Source organism: Enoplosus armatus, chromosome 5, assembly GCF_043641665.1.
Source record: "Enoplosus armatus isolate fEnoArm2 chromosome 5, fEnoArm2.hap1, whole genome shotgun sequence".
NCBI classification, from domain to species: domain Eukaryota; kingdom Metazoa; phylum Chordata; class Actinopteri; order Centrarchiformes; family Enoplosidae; genus Enoplosus; species Enoplosus armatus.
The window spans coordinates 5,035,178-5,052,715 of record NC_092184.1 but is presented as its reverse complement, the minus strand read 5'-3'; the positions used below and the strand labels follow the sequence as shown (position 1 = coordinate 5,052,715).

Below are 17,538 nucleotides of genomic sequence, written 5' to 3'. Positions count from 1 at the left end.
TTCTTTTCAGACATCCTCTACAAAATGTATTTAAGGTAGCATTTTTTCTCCCACAGAGCACATGCAGTATTTACAGTTTCCACGGCTATCGCTCAGAGTTTAAAGAAAGAATTTGATCACCCTCGGTCGTTAACAACCCTCTTCACCTATCCACTACGTCCCTGTTTTTCAGGTAATTCGTGTATTTAATTGCAGAAAAAAGACTTTGAAAGTAGCTTAAAGGAAAATGTGAAAAACTGACAGTCACACAAACCTGGCTCTGACCCACCTCAGAGGCCCAGGCAGACCCTCAGCTCCTCCAGCGTCAGGCCTCGGTCTCTGTCCCTGTCACAGTACTGAGCAAACTTCTTGGCGCATCGTCGCGGCTTCAGCCTCCGTCGCAGGAACTGGCGAAGGGGTCGAGCCTCGCGTTCGCTGAGTACCCCGCTGGAGTCCACATCCAGTTGACTGAAGTGCCACCGCAGCACCACCTCTGGCCTGGAAGACTCTACGGCCTCCAGGGCAGCAGGAGAAGCAGCGTCCAGAGCCAGGGAGGAGGAGGAAGGAGTGGCGGAGGTTGGAGTGTTGACAGATGGAGATGGAGAGCTGGAGGGAGGCGTGTTTGAGGCCCTGGTGGAAAGAGACGGGACAAAACCCAAGAGGCGAGAGATTTAACACCAGTTTAAAAGCTTACTCCACTGAAAACCTGTCCGGAGCAGGAGGTGGTTGGTCTAACATCCAAAAGTCAATGCACCTGCCAGGAAAAGGCATGAGCACTGAGGAATGTATTGGAACCTACTGAGCAAACAGAAGGACGCTGGAGAAGCAGGAATGATGCTGATGATATATATATAATATATTTTCATCCTTTATCCCACCATGAGCAGCTGTCACAGCAGCATCAATTGTGACAGACAAGCTGATCACAAAGTGTCTGAGGGAAGAAACTACAAACGTTTTCAGCCACCATTCAAGTCTTTACAATAAAAATGAAAAGTTTAGAAAGTTCAAGTTCAGAAAACCTGAGGAGGTGGTTTTACTTCTCATTCCTCTGCGGTGACGTACATGTGTACTCCAGAGTGTGTCAGTACACTATGGCAAACAAAGCACACTTCTGACTAGGGCCGAACAATAAGTCGAAATATTATCGGAATCACAATATGGTGCAATATCCAAATTGCAGGAGCTGCAGTCTTTTAATAAAGGTGCAATGTGTCACAACATGTCATTATAGATGGAGCATCGTGGTGCGACAGGGAACAGGGGAAATGCTTGTTTGGTACAGACCCCAGCTAAAATCTCATCGCCAACGTTTTTATATGTTTTTCAGTGCAAAATGCTAAAATTGCCATTGCCACTAAAATCATCCTAACCCTAATCTATCAAAATAATCACAATATGATTTCTTTTGCATATCGTTCAGCCTGTTCAGACCACATCCAGCCACACCCATCAGTGCAGTTGAGTTGAGTTTTTTTTTTTAACACACAAGCTTTATAAAACCATCATAAACAAAACATGTTCACACATGTTCACAAAATGAATAAAACTCAGCACTAGTTTCAGTACTTGTAGGAGTTTCTGTATTGAAAGTGTGAACTGAGAAGGTTGTAACAAAATTAAAATGGCCAAAACTTGATCAAACCTATACATCAGCAGTTGGCATCTTCAGACAGCTGGAATCAGATTTCTGTGGCTCTTGACAAAGTGTTGCAGAGTTTTTCGCACCTTGACCAAATATAACCCACCACTTCTATTCACGGTACTCCTGCAGAACTCAATAAATATCAAACTTCACAAGGACAATGCAGCCTGGTGAAAAACACAATCACCAGATGGCTCCTGGGTTCCTTATCAGTTACACAGCCAGTTTCAATTTTCTGTATCAGACCGAAACAAAAACAAACAGCAAACAGTTATCAGGAAGAAAAATAATGAAGGATATGAAACCTGGGCATCGTGTGTGGTGTGTGTGAGTTTGCAGCAGTGCTAGCGAACATAACGAGGCCGCTATTATATCATAAAATGGTAATGTCGGGAGTTGGTTGAGAAAGTGAGATAGAAAAGAGGGTGGAGGACGAGACACAGATTGGTGAAGATGTGAAGAGGGATGTTTGTAAATGAACTGAGAGAGAAACAGATGGAGGGAAAGAGGTAAATACTGAAAGTCTGAAGTGTTGATTGGCAAAAAGAAACACAGAACAGGGAAACAGATGGAGTTAGTCCGTTCTTCCAGTTTCCAGCAGTTAATCAGGTCCTTGATCAGGTCCGTGTTGTTCCCTGAGGCGTGAAATTGGTTTTCATTTGGCATTCTGAGCAGCATCTCAGCACTGCTACAGAGGAAGTCCAACACGTGGCTGGTTACACATTCAAGAAGGAAGATGAGAGAAGAAAGAGAGTTTTTGACCACCGGTGGTGCAGCAGAGTTAAGTTTAGATGGGCCTTATCTGTACTGTTTGTACAGTATGTACAGAGTTGACGCAATGCAAATCTCTGCTGAATGCAGAGGGTGGAGACAGTTGGTGGCAGTAACATGCTATAAAATGAAAAAGGGGGACAGTAATAGAGGAGAAGAGGATGACCACGAGATGATGCCAACGATGCAGATTTTAAAAATTCAAAACAATGACTTTGGAAATGTTCTATGAGCCAGAAAATACATTTATCATGTTTCCAAGGCTTCCAAGACACTGACGAAATATCAAATGTTCACCAAAACATGTTTACTTACCTTTAAGGTGCCTTTAATGCAGAGCTTTAGATACTGAACAGGTCAGGTGTATTCCCTGATCTACTTATGTTAATTGAAGGATTATCAGAAACTGAGTATAACCCTGTTCACACATTTCTGCTCATTTCTTTTGTTACTTATCTACCTATTTTGTCATGTAAACCAACCACTCCCTTGTTCACTCACTGAATAATCCCTACTGTATATATAAATACTCAATAGATAGATAGATCGTCTCACAGGAGACCATTAATCATCTGTACAGTAGATAGTAGTTAGACTTACTGGTCGGGACTCAGACTTCCAGCATGCTCTGCTTCTTGCTGCAGAGCTCTAACCAGACTCTGTAGGAACTGCTTCTTACGAGCTCCAGGGCACCCTGGGGTGACAGAATAGACCGTTAGAAACTTCTTAGGCCACTCCACATGACAACAGTCAACCCTGCCGAAGTGCCCGTGAGTGAGATGATGTCATGTTTGCTCCCTCACCACAAACAACACGATCCTTGGTTTTACAAATTGTAAATGAATCAAACAGGATGAGGTGTTTACATTCCTGTGAACTGCCGCAGGTGAGGGAACATTTCTGACACATTTTACAGAATTCTTGCAATTTTTGTGACATGAATTTAAAATCATATAATATGTGTTTCAGAGCATGTAACAGGAATGCTCATATTTACCTGGCAGAGGTTTTTCCCTGTACTTCCTGTCTGTTGGTGCCTCCTCTGCCCCAGTGCAGTCTGGGATGCGATTCCTGCAAAGATTGTTTGTTTTACAAATTTAAGAACCAGGCGAGGAAATAAACTGTATTATACTTTGTATTGCGTTACACTGAAAGGTGCTTCTAATTATTTACCACAACATCTATAACAACAGAGGTAGAGTAAATATTAGAAACACCCCAACAGCACCTCAAACTACATCCTCCAAAATGACCATAAAGTTAAATGAACACCAAACATTTTAACCTTCATGGAGGTGTGATTATCACAGGGCCTGATCCTTTCTGGCTCAGCTGATGACCTTTAACCTCACTATTTAACATTGATAAGCAGTATTTAAATATTTAATAAATGGTTTATAACTATACTAGTTATAATGTAGCTGTAAGCAGATATAAGTTACTATAACTCCTTCTGTGGGCACCCAGAGGTGGAGAAATTGACCTGATTTCTAGATAACTGCAAATGCAAAATGTATTCTGTTGATGTGATGATAATATATGTGATTTATAATATATATAAATTTGGTTACCAAGAGGCAAATTAAAATGTCTTTCCCTGATAAAAAGCATGATGAAATGAAATACTTTCTAATGAATTACAACCAGAGTAAGCGTCTACGCTGCTTGTCAGTAGGAAGAATAAAAGAACATTATTAGGCCTCAGGGAGTTTTCCTCACACCAGTGAACCAAAGGAAACAATCATATGAAAACATCCAACACTTTCCTCTCAGGAGTTTGTGAGCAGCTGAGCATCAACAACGCTGATAAAAGCCCTCGAGGACAGAACCGTCCGACCACAACTTATTCAGATTTGTTCTGTGTGTTTCCTTTAAGGGAAACCCATCAAGGGAACAGAGACAGTGATTGGTGTAAAATTGGATGATCAAGACAAAATGCTTCTGTGTGTCGGTGCTTAATTATATTTGGGCCTACAATATATAAACCATTCATGTCCAATGAGGAGGGGGGAGGGGGATAAAGAAAAAGGAGTAAAGAGAAAGAAAATAGTACAATCAAAAGAAAAAGACAGAGATAATGGAAAGTAAATGAGAGGAAAAAAGAAAGAAAACATAACTATGGAACTGGCTGATTGAGTACCTTGCAGAGGTGCCTGGTAGCGGCCTGCCGCTGTCCACCCGGACACACCAACAGTAACCTGTAGCAGCGTGACACTGCACGGGGCTGTAGCGGCCGTCTGCAGTGCATTCTGGGATGAAACGCTCTTCCTGCCTGGCAGAACGCATCTGAGAGAGCAGCGACACTCGCTCACGCTCACACGTCTGAGGACTGTCTGTACACACACACACACACACACACACACACACATAATATTACTGCATCATATTTGTGAGGATTTTTACTGACAATACATTTACTCTTCACTTAAAATCTCAGTTTTGTCCCTAAACTACTCCTCAGAAGGAGAATTTTTCTCATCTTTCTTTATTATTGATGTGAAATAATTATCTAGTCACCATATTATGTTCACAGACCTTAAGAATGAATTAATCAGAGTTAATCAGATATATTTTTTACATCCACATCAGTCCATCCTCTCACACTGACTCTTACCGGTGGGTCGTCTGACCGAGCGGTTTCCTTTGGGGTCAGAGTTCATCAGGATGGTCACCCAGAACGGAGGAGCTGTCAGCTCTGGACAAGAGAATCTTACTGTCAAATAATGTTAAAGGTACTTCTGCTTGTGGAGATGTTGTACAGAGGAGAGGGAAGGAAAGGTGGGGGAGAGAAAATCTGAACGTCACTACCCCAAAAACAGCACCCAAACCAAACCTGTGTTTAAATTCATTCATATGTTTAAATGAAGGTTTGGATTTCCCTAAAGTGTTACTCATCAGTTCCAGCGGGCAGGAAAGCACCATAATGGACATCAGTATTTCATTAAGGTGGAAACGACACCATCTCTTCTCTGTTGCAGCTTCGTGACAGATGTATTTCTTATTCAAATCTTACAGCGTTAAGTAGATCAAGCCTGCTGAGGCTCCAGGGACCCTGAAGCTGTTCACTTTACCAGAGCATGACTGCTGTATAACACACCATGGATCGATTCCCTCGGTGAAAGTTTAACTTAGCCGAACCCTAACTTGGCTTAACAAAGGCCCGTAAAGCCGAGGGGAGCAGATTCAGCTGATCCTTCTCTGTAGGTCGATCACTACGAGCGACGCCTCGATGTGACTCACACTGTGACATTGTTTCCACACTGTCATTTGATTCATTGTTATGATATTAATTGTAGCTGTTTTAAGATCCCCTTCAGCGAAGTTAGAGCTGCATTCTTTAAGGAAAGCAGAAATAAAAAAAACAGACATCAAGAGGCAGAAAATTGTGCAGCACATTTTAAGGAGGGAATTTGCTTTGGCTGTCAAGTTTGTCCACTCAGCAAGTCAGTCTGAAAGGAGACAAAGTATGAGTACTGTTCCTTATTCTGTTCTAATGAATCAACAAATGCCCGAATACAACCTGGATTATATGATCAGTAGTATTAAGCGTCTGGAATAACTCGGATATACCATCTGTACATTGGTGAGTGGACAAAAGACTTACTGTATATTCACTGCTGGCATGGTATGGTGATTTTTATGTAGGCACGTAATGCTTCATGACATGTGAGTCATGGTGGTTTTATGTCTGTTATGTGTACAACACTGGAGAAGGTTCGGTTTGTCACCTGAAGGTTTTCTGGGGTCCAATGTAGGCCCAGGTCCACCAACTTCCTCTGGAACATAAGGAAAGAGGGTGAAAGTAAAGAATGAGGGAGGGAAAAAGTCGTGACAGAGGAGGAAAGCGTGTGAAGAATCAGAGAAGAAGAACAAAGGGAAAGTTATGCAGAAAGAGGGACATTTTTGGAGTTTTGTTGGAGTTCTTGCAGGTGTGTCTGGCAGAGAAACAACCAGTGTTATGCCAGGAAAAGCCAGAAGGAAACTGAAAAAATGAGACATGAAGAACTAACTTTTCTGTGAATGTATAGCACAACTATATATATAAGCAGATAAAGAGAATATGAAGAATAAAAAACGTCGACATAATGAATGCAGAGAGCAATGCTGCCCTTGTGAATTTGGAGTAAAACATCTTTCTCACCTTTGATTGGAGCTGAATCTGCATCAGTGGTCTGAGCCAACCTGATGATGTGATCTATTTGGGATAATATATATTGAACACCTCAGTGTGGAAAATACACAACACGTCATTTAAATTAAGTAACTTTAAAATTGTGGCCTCACAAACATTTGTCCAAGATCTTCCTGAACAGCAGCAGGACAAATGAAAGGGGAAAAACTGAGTGGATAAACATTACAAATGCAAAGCATACGCTGCAGGCTTCAGTTCTATCCCCAACTAAACAACCATTAAAGACGTTGGATGTTTTTTTTTTGTCACCCATTTGTGTAACTCTGAATGAAGTAAATCAATAAATCTGACCAGTGCAGTTGGGGATCAGATGGAGGACTGAGGTACCGCTGACAGGTTTGCCGTCAGGTGTGGAGCACCAGCAGTATCCGGTCTGGTTGTGGCACTGAACTGGCAGGAAGTGACCGTCCAGATGGCACTCTGGCACAAAGATGGCAGCTACAGGGCTGACAGGGCTGCCACTGTTGTGGGCGCTGGCCTCCAGGGCCTGAGCCCGGGCCAGCTGGCATTTGGACCGACTCGAATCTAAAAGAAAAGGTAAATCCAGACATTAGTAGCCACATGCGCTTCCCACTGATGGGGAGTGTGAACGCTGTTCACTGAGAACATACAGTCACTTTGCTGAACTCTCCACAATAAGACGTACTCATTGTGCTTCAGTTCATTTCTCTGAGTCACTTTAATCAGAAGATTATAATATAACGAAACAGGGGGAACGGTGTCGTCTGTACTTGTGACTACACGTCAGCAGTGATGTAGCATGCTGTGCTGTGCTAGGTGTGGACAGAGCATGTTGCAAACACTAGATGTCAATGCAATCAAACTGTTTTGTCTGGGTGTAGTCTCATGTTGTTATTAGGATCACTGTGGAAATAAGTTACAGTAACTTCATTGTGCTTCAACCCTCCTAAATCAGTGTCCTTATATATTGTGTTCATTTTTGCATGTATGATATTACAGTATATTATTTTATGCTAAAACTAACATTCGGTCTTCAGGGAACTGCAGTCAGTCAGCATGTGAGCAATATGGCAATGACAATTTTATTCATATAGTCCATTTCATTCCAAGTAATAATACAAACATGAGAACACAGGTAACATAGGCAACATGAATATAAAAAAAGAATATAAGCATGAGTAAAATGCAGAAACTGAATCAATGAATCATGGGAGATTATCAGCAGGTGGCGATGATGTAGCTGTACCTGAGCAGTGTGCTTGAGGAGCGAGGCGGAGCTGTGTGTTGATGCACTGTGCCCTCTGGAAGGCGCACAGTGATTTATACAACCTGCCGTTGCTACCACACACAGCTCTGTGGCGCCCCCTCTGGCAGTCCAGGACACAACCGCGAGGCCACATGTTCTCTGTGATCAGGAAAGGCTGCAAACACAGACATATATTTTGGAATAAACAGAGCCTCTAATCAGACAATGGAAACACATTTTCTTCTCAAAAGACATCCTGATCCTCAGCCAACAGGTTTTTATACTATATGCTGCTATTTATTAAAGAATAAATGTAACATATATAGTTAATGTTCATCACAGTTTCTTGCTTCTACTTAGTGCTGCAGCAGTTTCTTCTTGTGTCACTCGAGCAAACTCACTTGCACTCATGTTCCCTTCCTTCTGTACTTCTCGTCCAGCCACCACAACACATAAGTGTATCAGTCAAAACTTTTGACTGTTTTCTGACAGCTGAGTGTGGCTGTGAACTAATAAAACCGTCCAAAACACTGCAGGTGAAAAGCAGAGATACAGGGATACATTTTTATAGCCTCTGCATGGCTGTCTGTCTGTGAAGGATAAATTGGCAGCTAGTGTGCCAGGCTTTCAATGTCACGCCTGGAAATACTGGACCGTGGGGGAGAGGAAGGGAAGAAGGAAAGAGGCAGAATGGGTGTCACTCACAACAGTCGACACATCTGAAACATGAAAACATTTCAGGATGGCTGAGCACAGGAAGAGATGTGAGCAGGTCTTTCTTTGCTGCCGTATTAGAGCTCCACTTTAATGAACTAGTGAGGGAATAAACTTCACTGATTGAGGCGAGGATGGCAGCGTCGTTCCTGCAGAGTGATGCTGTGTCTCCATCTCTGTCTTAGCAGCCAGGGACTGTGGTGAGGAGGAGGAGGAGGAGGAGGAGGAGAAGGAGGAAGGAGGGCGACTGGCTTTCTGCCTGACAGGAAGACTTCTACACAGGCAGCGTGATATTTCAAGCTAAACAGGAGCTTTTGCACGAATGTAAAACGAGTCGCTGACAGCAAAATATTCTGAAATAATGTTAAGACCTCTAACCAGCTAATGGAAACCTAAAGGTCTATGTACCCTGATACTTAGCCAACAGCTTTTCATACTGTACGCTGCCATTCCCTCTTTTATCAGCTGACACATTTAATAATAGGCTAATTTTCATTGAGTAAATTGCTTCTAACACAAAGTCTAACATCGCCATAAGTGAGGAAGAATACAGTTCAGAGGATTATTAGTCTCTACCAGCCTCTACACTGCATTTTATTGGGTATCACCACAGGCACCAAATAAACACATTCATGTATGGAGGCTCAGAAAGGCTATCGAAAATAATTTGCTCCATAACTTTCACACTTTCTTACTGGGACCAGAAGCAACAATGAGACCTTCGGCCCAGATCCTTCATCCTCCAATTATATTAACTCACTAAAACTCACCTAAAAAGCTTTAATTTGGCACAAATCATTTATCAAAACACTCCTCATAACCTGTATTATATCCTCACAGTATCGTTTAATCTGTAACTGTGTAAGAAATCTCCCACAAAATCAAACTCTGTATTGGTGACTACGTTTCCACCATGCGATTCCTCTTTTAATCTTAACACACAACACAAATGTCAATGAAGAGAGGAGAAAGGAAACAAGGAGAGGAGAGAGGCAACAAGGAGAGGAGAGAGGGAACAAGGAGAGGAGAGAGAGGAAACAAGGAGAGGAGAAAGGAAACAAGGAGAGGAGAGAGGCAACAAGGAGAGGAGAGAGGGAACAAGGAGAGGAGAGAGAGGCAACAAGGAGAGGAGAGAGGGAACAAGGAGAGGAGAGAGAGGCAACAAGGAGAGGAGAGAGGGAACAAGGAGAGGAGAGAGGCAACACGGAGAGGAGAGAGGGAACAAGGAGAGGAGAGAGGGGAAACAAGGAGAGGAGAGAGAGGAAACAAGGAGAGGAGAGAGGCAACAAGGAGAGGAGAGAGGAAACAAGGAGAGGAGAGAGGAAACAAGGAGAGGAGAGAGGGGCAACAAGGAGAGGAGAGAGGAAACAAGGAGAGGAGAGAGGCAACAAGGAGAGGAGAGAGGGGAAACAAGGAGAGGAGAGAGAGGCAACAAGGAGAGGAGAGAGAGGCAACAAGGAGAGGAGAGAGGCAACAAGGAGAGGAGAGAGAGGAAACAAGGAGAGGAGAGAGGAAACAAGGAGAGGAGAGAGGCAACAAGGAGAGGAGAGAGGGAACTGAAAACAGAGAAGAGGAGAAGCAAAAGACAGGAGAGAAAGGAGGAGGGGGAGAGGAGTCTGGCCAGCGTGATGATCTAAATCATTCCCACATGCTCCTCCAGGTGCCTGACAACACACACTCAGCTCAGCATCACACACACCTTCACACACGTCTCCAAAATATACACGAGACTCGTCACACACACACACGCAGACTCACTGAAAACACACACACACACACACACACACACACACACACACACCATCAGTGCCTCTTTGTCCATCAGCCTCCCTTTTCTCACTACACACATGCTGGCACACACACACACACACACACACACACACACACACACACAGAGTAAATTAGCCACAGTGTGTCTGCAGTGTTGACATAATTTAGTGGTGAATGAGACCTGTGTGCTCTAATGTCAAGACATTAACGAATGCATTGACTGCACACATCAAATATTAAATATGACCCGGTTTAATGAAATCAGTCCCAGTCGATTATTCGATCAACAGCTACATTTTTAACAGTTTTTATTATCCTTATAATCATTTTGACAAAAATGTGTTTAACATTGAATGCGCTCCTCTATTGGTTGTTTTTTGATGATGTAATTTCCCTATTTTCTCATATGTTATAAATAAAATGTAATCGATTATTTGAAGAAATAATCACATGGACAATGACATGAAAATGAATTGCAGCTCTAAATAACTATAAATATTGTTATAGTTATTTAGAAATACATTTTTAATATTGCATTTATACATATTTGTGATTTAATTTTATGATGATAGATTTCCTTTTGATGATTACTAAAATAACAAGAGGTCATTTTACCGACACATTTCCAACACAACATCAATAAAGAGAAGTGTCTGATACTTTCTCTTATCCTTAAATGCTTTTCGCCGCTGCTAGCCTTCCTCACTGAAAGTATAAAACCAAACCTGTCAGAAACTTGGGGGGAAAAAAACCATCCATTTGAAAATGAAAATGTCAAAGTAGGACTTTTTGGAAAGATGTGAAGTAAAGGAGGCGATGGAGGGAGGAGGAGGATTAGGGGAGGGAAAGTGAAACAGTGCATGGAGAGTATAGCTTTACTAAAACTGTAGGCAGTCCAAGCAAAGCAGAAAATAATTTCTGCCCAGGTCCTCCCTGAACCACATGGGTGCTGCCCCAACTCCACCAACAGCTGGCAAAGTAAAGAACTTTCTGAATACTAACAGCTACAGTAAATGTAAGTTTCCTCTCGTCAAGACACCAGTGTAAACATGAAAATCCATCACATGACCTTCCAGGCTACATAAAGGTTCAATAACAAATCAAATCAAATTGTCAGTTGTGCCTTGTTGATTTTGGACATAAATGTTTGACTGTAAAAGTGAAAAAACAAAAAGAGACAGAGGAAAGGAAGACGGAAGTTATGAAGGAAGGAACAGGCGGAGAAGTGGAAAGAGGAAATGAGGGGAGGAATGGAAGAAGGGATGGAAGTGAGAAATAAAGGAAGAGTGAAACTAAGTTTGAAAGTGAGTATGGAAAAGAAGGAGAGATGAGGAATAGAGAATGGAGGGAAGGAATAGGGACTCATAGAGGAAGCGATGAAGGATGGAGAAATAGATGGCGAAATGGAGAAATCCAAGGAGGAGCTGGAACTAAAAATGGTGGGAAGCACGGAAGGAGGAAGAGAAGAAAGAAGGGAGAACATGAAAAAGAGGAATATGGGAGGAATAAATGAAAGATTAGGAAAGAATGGAGGGATGAATCGAAGAAGTGGAAGAGGAATTAGTGGGAGGACTGCAGCAGCATTAAAACCCGGGGAGAAATGAAATACATAAGAAGGGAGGAACGGAGGGAGAAATGGAAAAAGAGAAGATGATTTCAGGGAGAAAGGGTGCTAAGAATAAAGAAAGGAGGGTGGGTGGAGAAATATAGGGATAGAGGAAGAACAATGGCGGGAGGACTGTGGAAGAGGTGTATGAAAGGACAAAGGTAAGGACAAATTTGAGGGAAACTATTGGAGGAATTAAGAAAGAAGTGCAGAGAGAATGGAGGAATGAAAGTCTGGGTGGAAGACAGGAGGGAGGTTGGAATAGGGGAGTGGGGGGATGAAGGAGTAGTGGGGGCCAGGAGCCCAGGTGCAAAGTGTTGGGCAGCCTGGATTTCCTGTCTGTCAGGTAGAACTACAGCAACTACAATATCCTCAGTGTTAAAACAATTACCAGCAGTGTTTTTGGGCCTATAAAACTTCAGCCATGCCGTGTGTGTGTGTGTGTGTGTGTGTGTGTGTGAGAGAGAGAGACAGGAAGTGAGCGAGCAGCAGAGAAAGCGAGAACAAGCCACCACTGTCTCCTCTTGCCTCACACATTCCAGATACCGCCTACCGGCTGCTTTAGGAAAACACAGAGACTCATCTCCAGAGCTTTGCGGAACACGATGTTTGGCCTGGACGAGGGTCGCTGATGCTGCTGAGAGGCCTGTCGACACCCAGCGGCGGGATTTCAGCGCATGAACAAACTGCCTGTGCTGCCGTACGGGAGCTTGTGAACGCAGCTCTTTCTCTCTTTGCCATTAATCTGAGCAGCGCATATTAAACCGATCATTAACACACACACACACACACACAGAGGGATAATGATGACATGTTTAACATCTCAGGGGATTCAGATGTGTGTTTGTGTGTGAACAAACATCACTTTCACACACCCTTCAGCACTGATGACATACAGACACACAAACACACATTTCCTCTCCTGATGAATCAGCCTGTAACACTCCTGCAGGTACACGCTCAGTTTTCAGATTGATTTCCGATCCTTAAAAAAGCCGCTGGGTTCAGTTCATGCAAGTACAGTAAGAAAGACAACTTGCAGAGACTTGAAACTTTGTTAAGATATATATAGACAGTGAGTGAATATCTTGTTTTTTTGTCAAACTTAGACCCTTAAACTTAGTCCTGCTCCTTCTCCAAGCTGGCCTTTGTTCCATAGCTTTCTTTAAATGGTGTTTCTGAAAAGCTAAAATCGTCCCTCAGGTTCTAGTAATGAATGTGGACCCAATTACTAGATCGTTAAAATGATGAAGTGCTCATACTTTACAAAGAAAAAAAGTTTGAAGTACTTTGTTAAATAGTAGCAGTAGAGAGACAACAGGAAATAAGGGAGAGAGATGCAACAAAGGTCCCCAGTCGGACTCACACCGGGGACGTTGCGGGTCATGGTCATGGTCATGGTCATGGTCCCACCTAAGCCGCAGGGGCATCCCAAAGTTTTTGGTTGTTGTTATCACTCAAAAACTACAACTACAACTCCTATCAGGCTTTGAGAGTGCGCCAGTGGCTCACTAAGTGCAGTGGTGGATACTATCGAGTGAATATAGACAGAAACATTACAGAGAACACTTTGTTGTTGCTAGGGAAACCTGCATCGGAAATCTGTGTTGTCAGAATGGTGAAAAAGAATTCTATCTCTCGTGCTATTAAACTGTTCAGTGCTCAGGACGACTCAGCTGATGATCAGCTTCCCTTGTATTATTGGTGGGTGATGATGGTGATCTTGTTTTAACCATTGATGACTGGGTGGGATGACGAAGGCTGGTTTATGTTGTGCTCAATGATATATTGTTTATGTGAGCTTGTGTGGAGGGTTTTAGGCAGTTGTTGTTACATATTCGTACTATGTTTTATGTATTTATTATGTTTTATGCTCACGTCTTTGTTTGATGTTTTACCTGGCTGTGGGACAAATACCCTCTTGGGGACAATACAGTTAAAGTTGAAGTATCCTCACCAAGAAAATGCCTAAAACAATCAATGTTTCTGTTTACCTGACGAGGACCTCTTGTGGCTGTGCAAACTATGAGTGCTGTCACTCAGAGTCAGAGGGTGTGTGATCCACAAAACCTGTTAGAGAGGACGTCAGTATGTGGAAGGCCACTGTTTACATCCTGTTTACTACCAACAGTCAACATCTGCTTTGTTCAACCATGACCAGGATCTTTCCCTGACCATAACCAGGTTGTTTATGTGCCTAAACCTACCCAAACCTTAACCATACTGGTGGCAGATCCAAAAACAGTGTGTTTTGGAAGGCCTGAGCAAACAATGTCGTCCGACTAGGGGCTTCAGATCAGAAAACACTCTCTTTGGTCATTTTGGAAGGCAATTACAAACAACCTATTTTGTCATTTTTTGTTTGGAGGACTTGTAGAATACATTTCTTTTTTCTCCACAATGCTGCAAAGGTTGCAGCAAACTTCACTCTCAAGTCTCAAGTTGTCAGAGCTTCCCAGGAGCACTTAAATGCACCACTAAGGAACATTTTCCCCAAAAGTCCTGCCCTCAACTGCATGAAGGCATGAAATTAAAGTAATCTGACGGATCAGTGACTTCAAATCTTGACATTTCTGTCTCACTGACATGAAAAGAAACTGAAGAACACAATTCTTCATCCAAAAGTCTATAATACGCTGCGGAAAATGTTTTAAATGTTTGTTTTTCTGTAGGGAACATTGTATATCTGTGGTCTTAAATAGTAAAGTTACATTTATATGTCTATAGGCTCTTATACTGAACATTTGTTATCCATTAGTTTTTTCAATGTACTTTTTGTATTTTTATTAACCTATGTCACCACTGCCATGTTCTATTGGAGTTTATAGTGTGTCTCTGGCTTTAGTTCATTTATCATATTTCTACACGTGTAGCTGTGATATTTGTATAGCATACTGTTAAAATATATTATTGGATTACTGTGGCTGTTCTTCATGAGAGTTCTCACTTTCTCTCACACACACACCTGTCTGTTTCCCCTGAGTACTGAGTAGCAGGTTAAATATTTGCCTGGCAGCAATGTGTGTGTGTTTATGGTTTGGTCTTGCTGGCTGGTGTTACCCTGCCGTCCTCTAGGGAGCTCTCTCTCTCTCTCTCTCACACACACACACACACACACACACACACACACACACACACCAGGGACAACTTGTAAATCAAACATGAAGATTAATCTCTTCATCCTGAAAATCAAAAAATCAATATTTTACTTTACGCTGCCAGAATAACCAAAATAATGCCAAGCAGTTCTGGGTTTTGTGTTGCCAAGTCTGTTCAGTTTGACTCAACCAATTACAAGATAAAGTTGATCAAATCTGGCAGTTTGGAGCCACTGTGGTGTAACCGTTAGTGGCCATGGTCCCTGAACAGTACACCAATTACATAGATTAAACAAAACACACACTTTTTTACTGCTTACAAGCTGAGGGACTGTGTTTGTCATCCAGACTGGCTGTAGTCCTGAGAAGTATTCTGTTTGGCTTTTTCCTCCTGGAGGGATGCTGGACTTTACGGAGCAGTCCCGTAGAAAGCGTGATCCTGTGTGTTTACTCAGCTTGGTTTTTAACTTTATACAGCAGCCTACATATTGTTGACCTGTAGCTTATATGTGTTCAGCTTTAGATGTGCTATTAAAGATTTGCAGCTTCAACAGAACAGAGTTTTAAAAGAAATCAAGGTTCATTGAAAGTGCAGCACATAGTTTCTCACTAAGAGTCGAATGAGTCCAAATAACTTCAGTCTTACAGTAGCCTGCGTCAGTGGCAAATGAATCTAAATAAAATGAAAGAAGCAACATCAGGGCTAAAGGCTAATAGTTCAAAATCAATATATAAAATAAATGTTTCTATCAAGTTTTAAAACTTCATTAAGCCCATGTACTTTGGGATTTTCCTCCAAGCACTGCATTTAGCCAGTTGGCTAATTACAAGCCAATAGCATTTACAGTCACTCCTCTTTTGTATATGTAATATTAAATCATTCATAAAAACCTGCCTCAAAAAAATATGTGTTTACACTTGCAGCTTGACAAGCTGGTATGAAGGAAATGTACAACGTTTTCAGGCACAAGCACTAAACTGGAGTAACTGGCGGCCCGTCAGTGAGCATAGACTCATGTCTCCGAGCAGCTGGCAGACGTCAGACAGACGTCAGACAGACGTCATCTTCCCAGAGAGCATCAAGTCTAAACGCGTCGCTCTCGCTTCTCCGCTCAGCAGGCTACTTGTTAGTAAGTTAGAGTTGGGGTCCTACCGCCGTTCTGTCGCTCTGAACCGACTCCGACAGCAGGAAGACGAGCAGCGCGCGGCAGGTGAAGGTGAGCGCGAGCATCATTCCTGCCGCAGCGGACCAGAGGAGCGGCCGCGTGCTCCGAGCTCCCTGTAGTCCCGAGGTTTCAAAGGGCCGCGGTGCGCGCGGAGCGGCCGCAGCCAGTCTGTGGCGGTTGATGATGATGATGAGGATGATGATGATGAGGATGATGAGGATCTAAACAAAGACCGGGCCCTCTTCGGGTGTCACCGAGCTGCTCATGTTGCTGCTCCAGGGTAGCACAGCAGAGTGTCGCAGATCAGACCCTCTCCTCTCCTACAGGCACTGCCCATTTCCGTTGCTGGGGCCTAAATCCACAAGGTCCAAACTAACGGCTCTCCTGTGGTCCTCCTCAGTCTTTTTGCTTTTACACCATCATTTTATTTACACTTGCTTAAAATAACTTGGTGTCATCTGCACGCTGTGAAACACCGGCAGCCTCCTAAAGAACGTCACGGGTTCAGGCCCACAGAGAGAGTGCACCGTGACTTCCTCAAACTCACCAAGTCTGTAAAGTTTAAACAAAAGTCAAATGATCTTAATTCACGAGTTATGTTGCCCACTTATATATATATATATATATATATATATATAATAATTTCCATTGAAGTGCTGACAGAACTGAATTGTATATGGGATGTTAACTGGAACTAATGTTTTTATTTGATTACTTTAAGTTGGACTTTATAACTAAATATACCTCCAAGTAATTTTCCATTTCTCATTATCATATCAAACTCTCATCGCCCATGTTTCATGCAGAGTTGTAAAGTTTCTTCCAACCTCATTATATCCGTTTCAGTTAAATCTATCACCAGTAACAGGGAGGGACCTTTTCGGTTTTCTTTTATTATTTTATAAACAAACCGTTATGTATAAGTGTTGAGCACTAAATAATGTGCCAATGTAACATCAAACCTTCAAGGCTACATTGTGGCGAGGCCATGAGATGAAAAACACCAAGATGACATGAAAATCGGGCTCAGTTTTGCTGTGGATTGTTGTTTTCCCTTTTATATTTGAATATGAAAGTGAACCCCATCTTTTCATGGGATTGTTGTTTTTTTGTTTTGCCTGTAGCCTCCATCATGTAGACTTCTCACTGACAGCAGATCTCAAGTTTAAGACACACACACTGAATAAAAGGCACCAAAACAAGCAGAGGTATTTTGTAAGGAAACTTTTATGTGTGCTTTGTGAAACTCACTTATCATTAGAGACAGAAGGCGTTGCAGTTTCCAGTACAGCAGATAAGGTTTGATATTAAAGAGTACAAAAAAAAGGAAAATCACAATTCCAGAGTTCATTTCTCTCCAATCTCGCAGGGAAAAAAAGAGAAAGAAAAA

General features: G+C 42.4%; 1 protein-coding gene across 1 annotated transcript; it reads right to left on the bottom strand.

The window, feature by feature from the left end:
- Positions 1-269: 269 nt before the first annotated feature.
- Positions 270-16,216, bottom strand: LOC139285920 (SPARC-related modular calcium-binding protein 1-like). The gene is made up of 10 exons (XM_070906611.1): positions 16,136-16,216; positions 7,795-7,969; positions 6,879-7,112; positions 6,537-6,590; positions 6,124-6,171; positions 5,010-5,090; positions 4,536-4,728; positions 3,393-3,466; positions 2,996-3,089; positions 270-609 (listed from the first exon to the last, which is right to left on the bottom strand). The coding sequence occupies exons 1-10, from the start codon at positions 16,214-16,216 to the stop codon at positions 270-272; spliced, it is 1,374 nt and encodes a 457-aa protein (XP_070762712.1).
- Between the last annotated feature and the right edge of the window lie 1,322 nt (positions 16,217-17,538).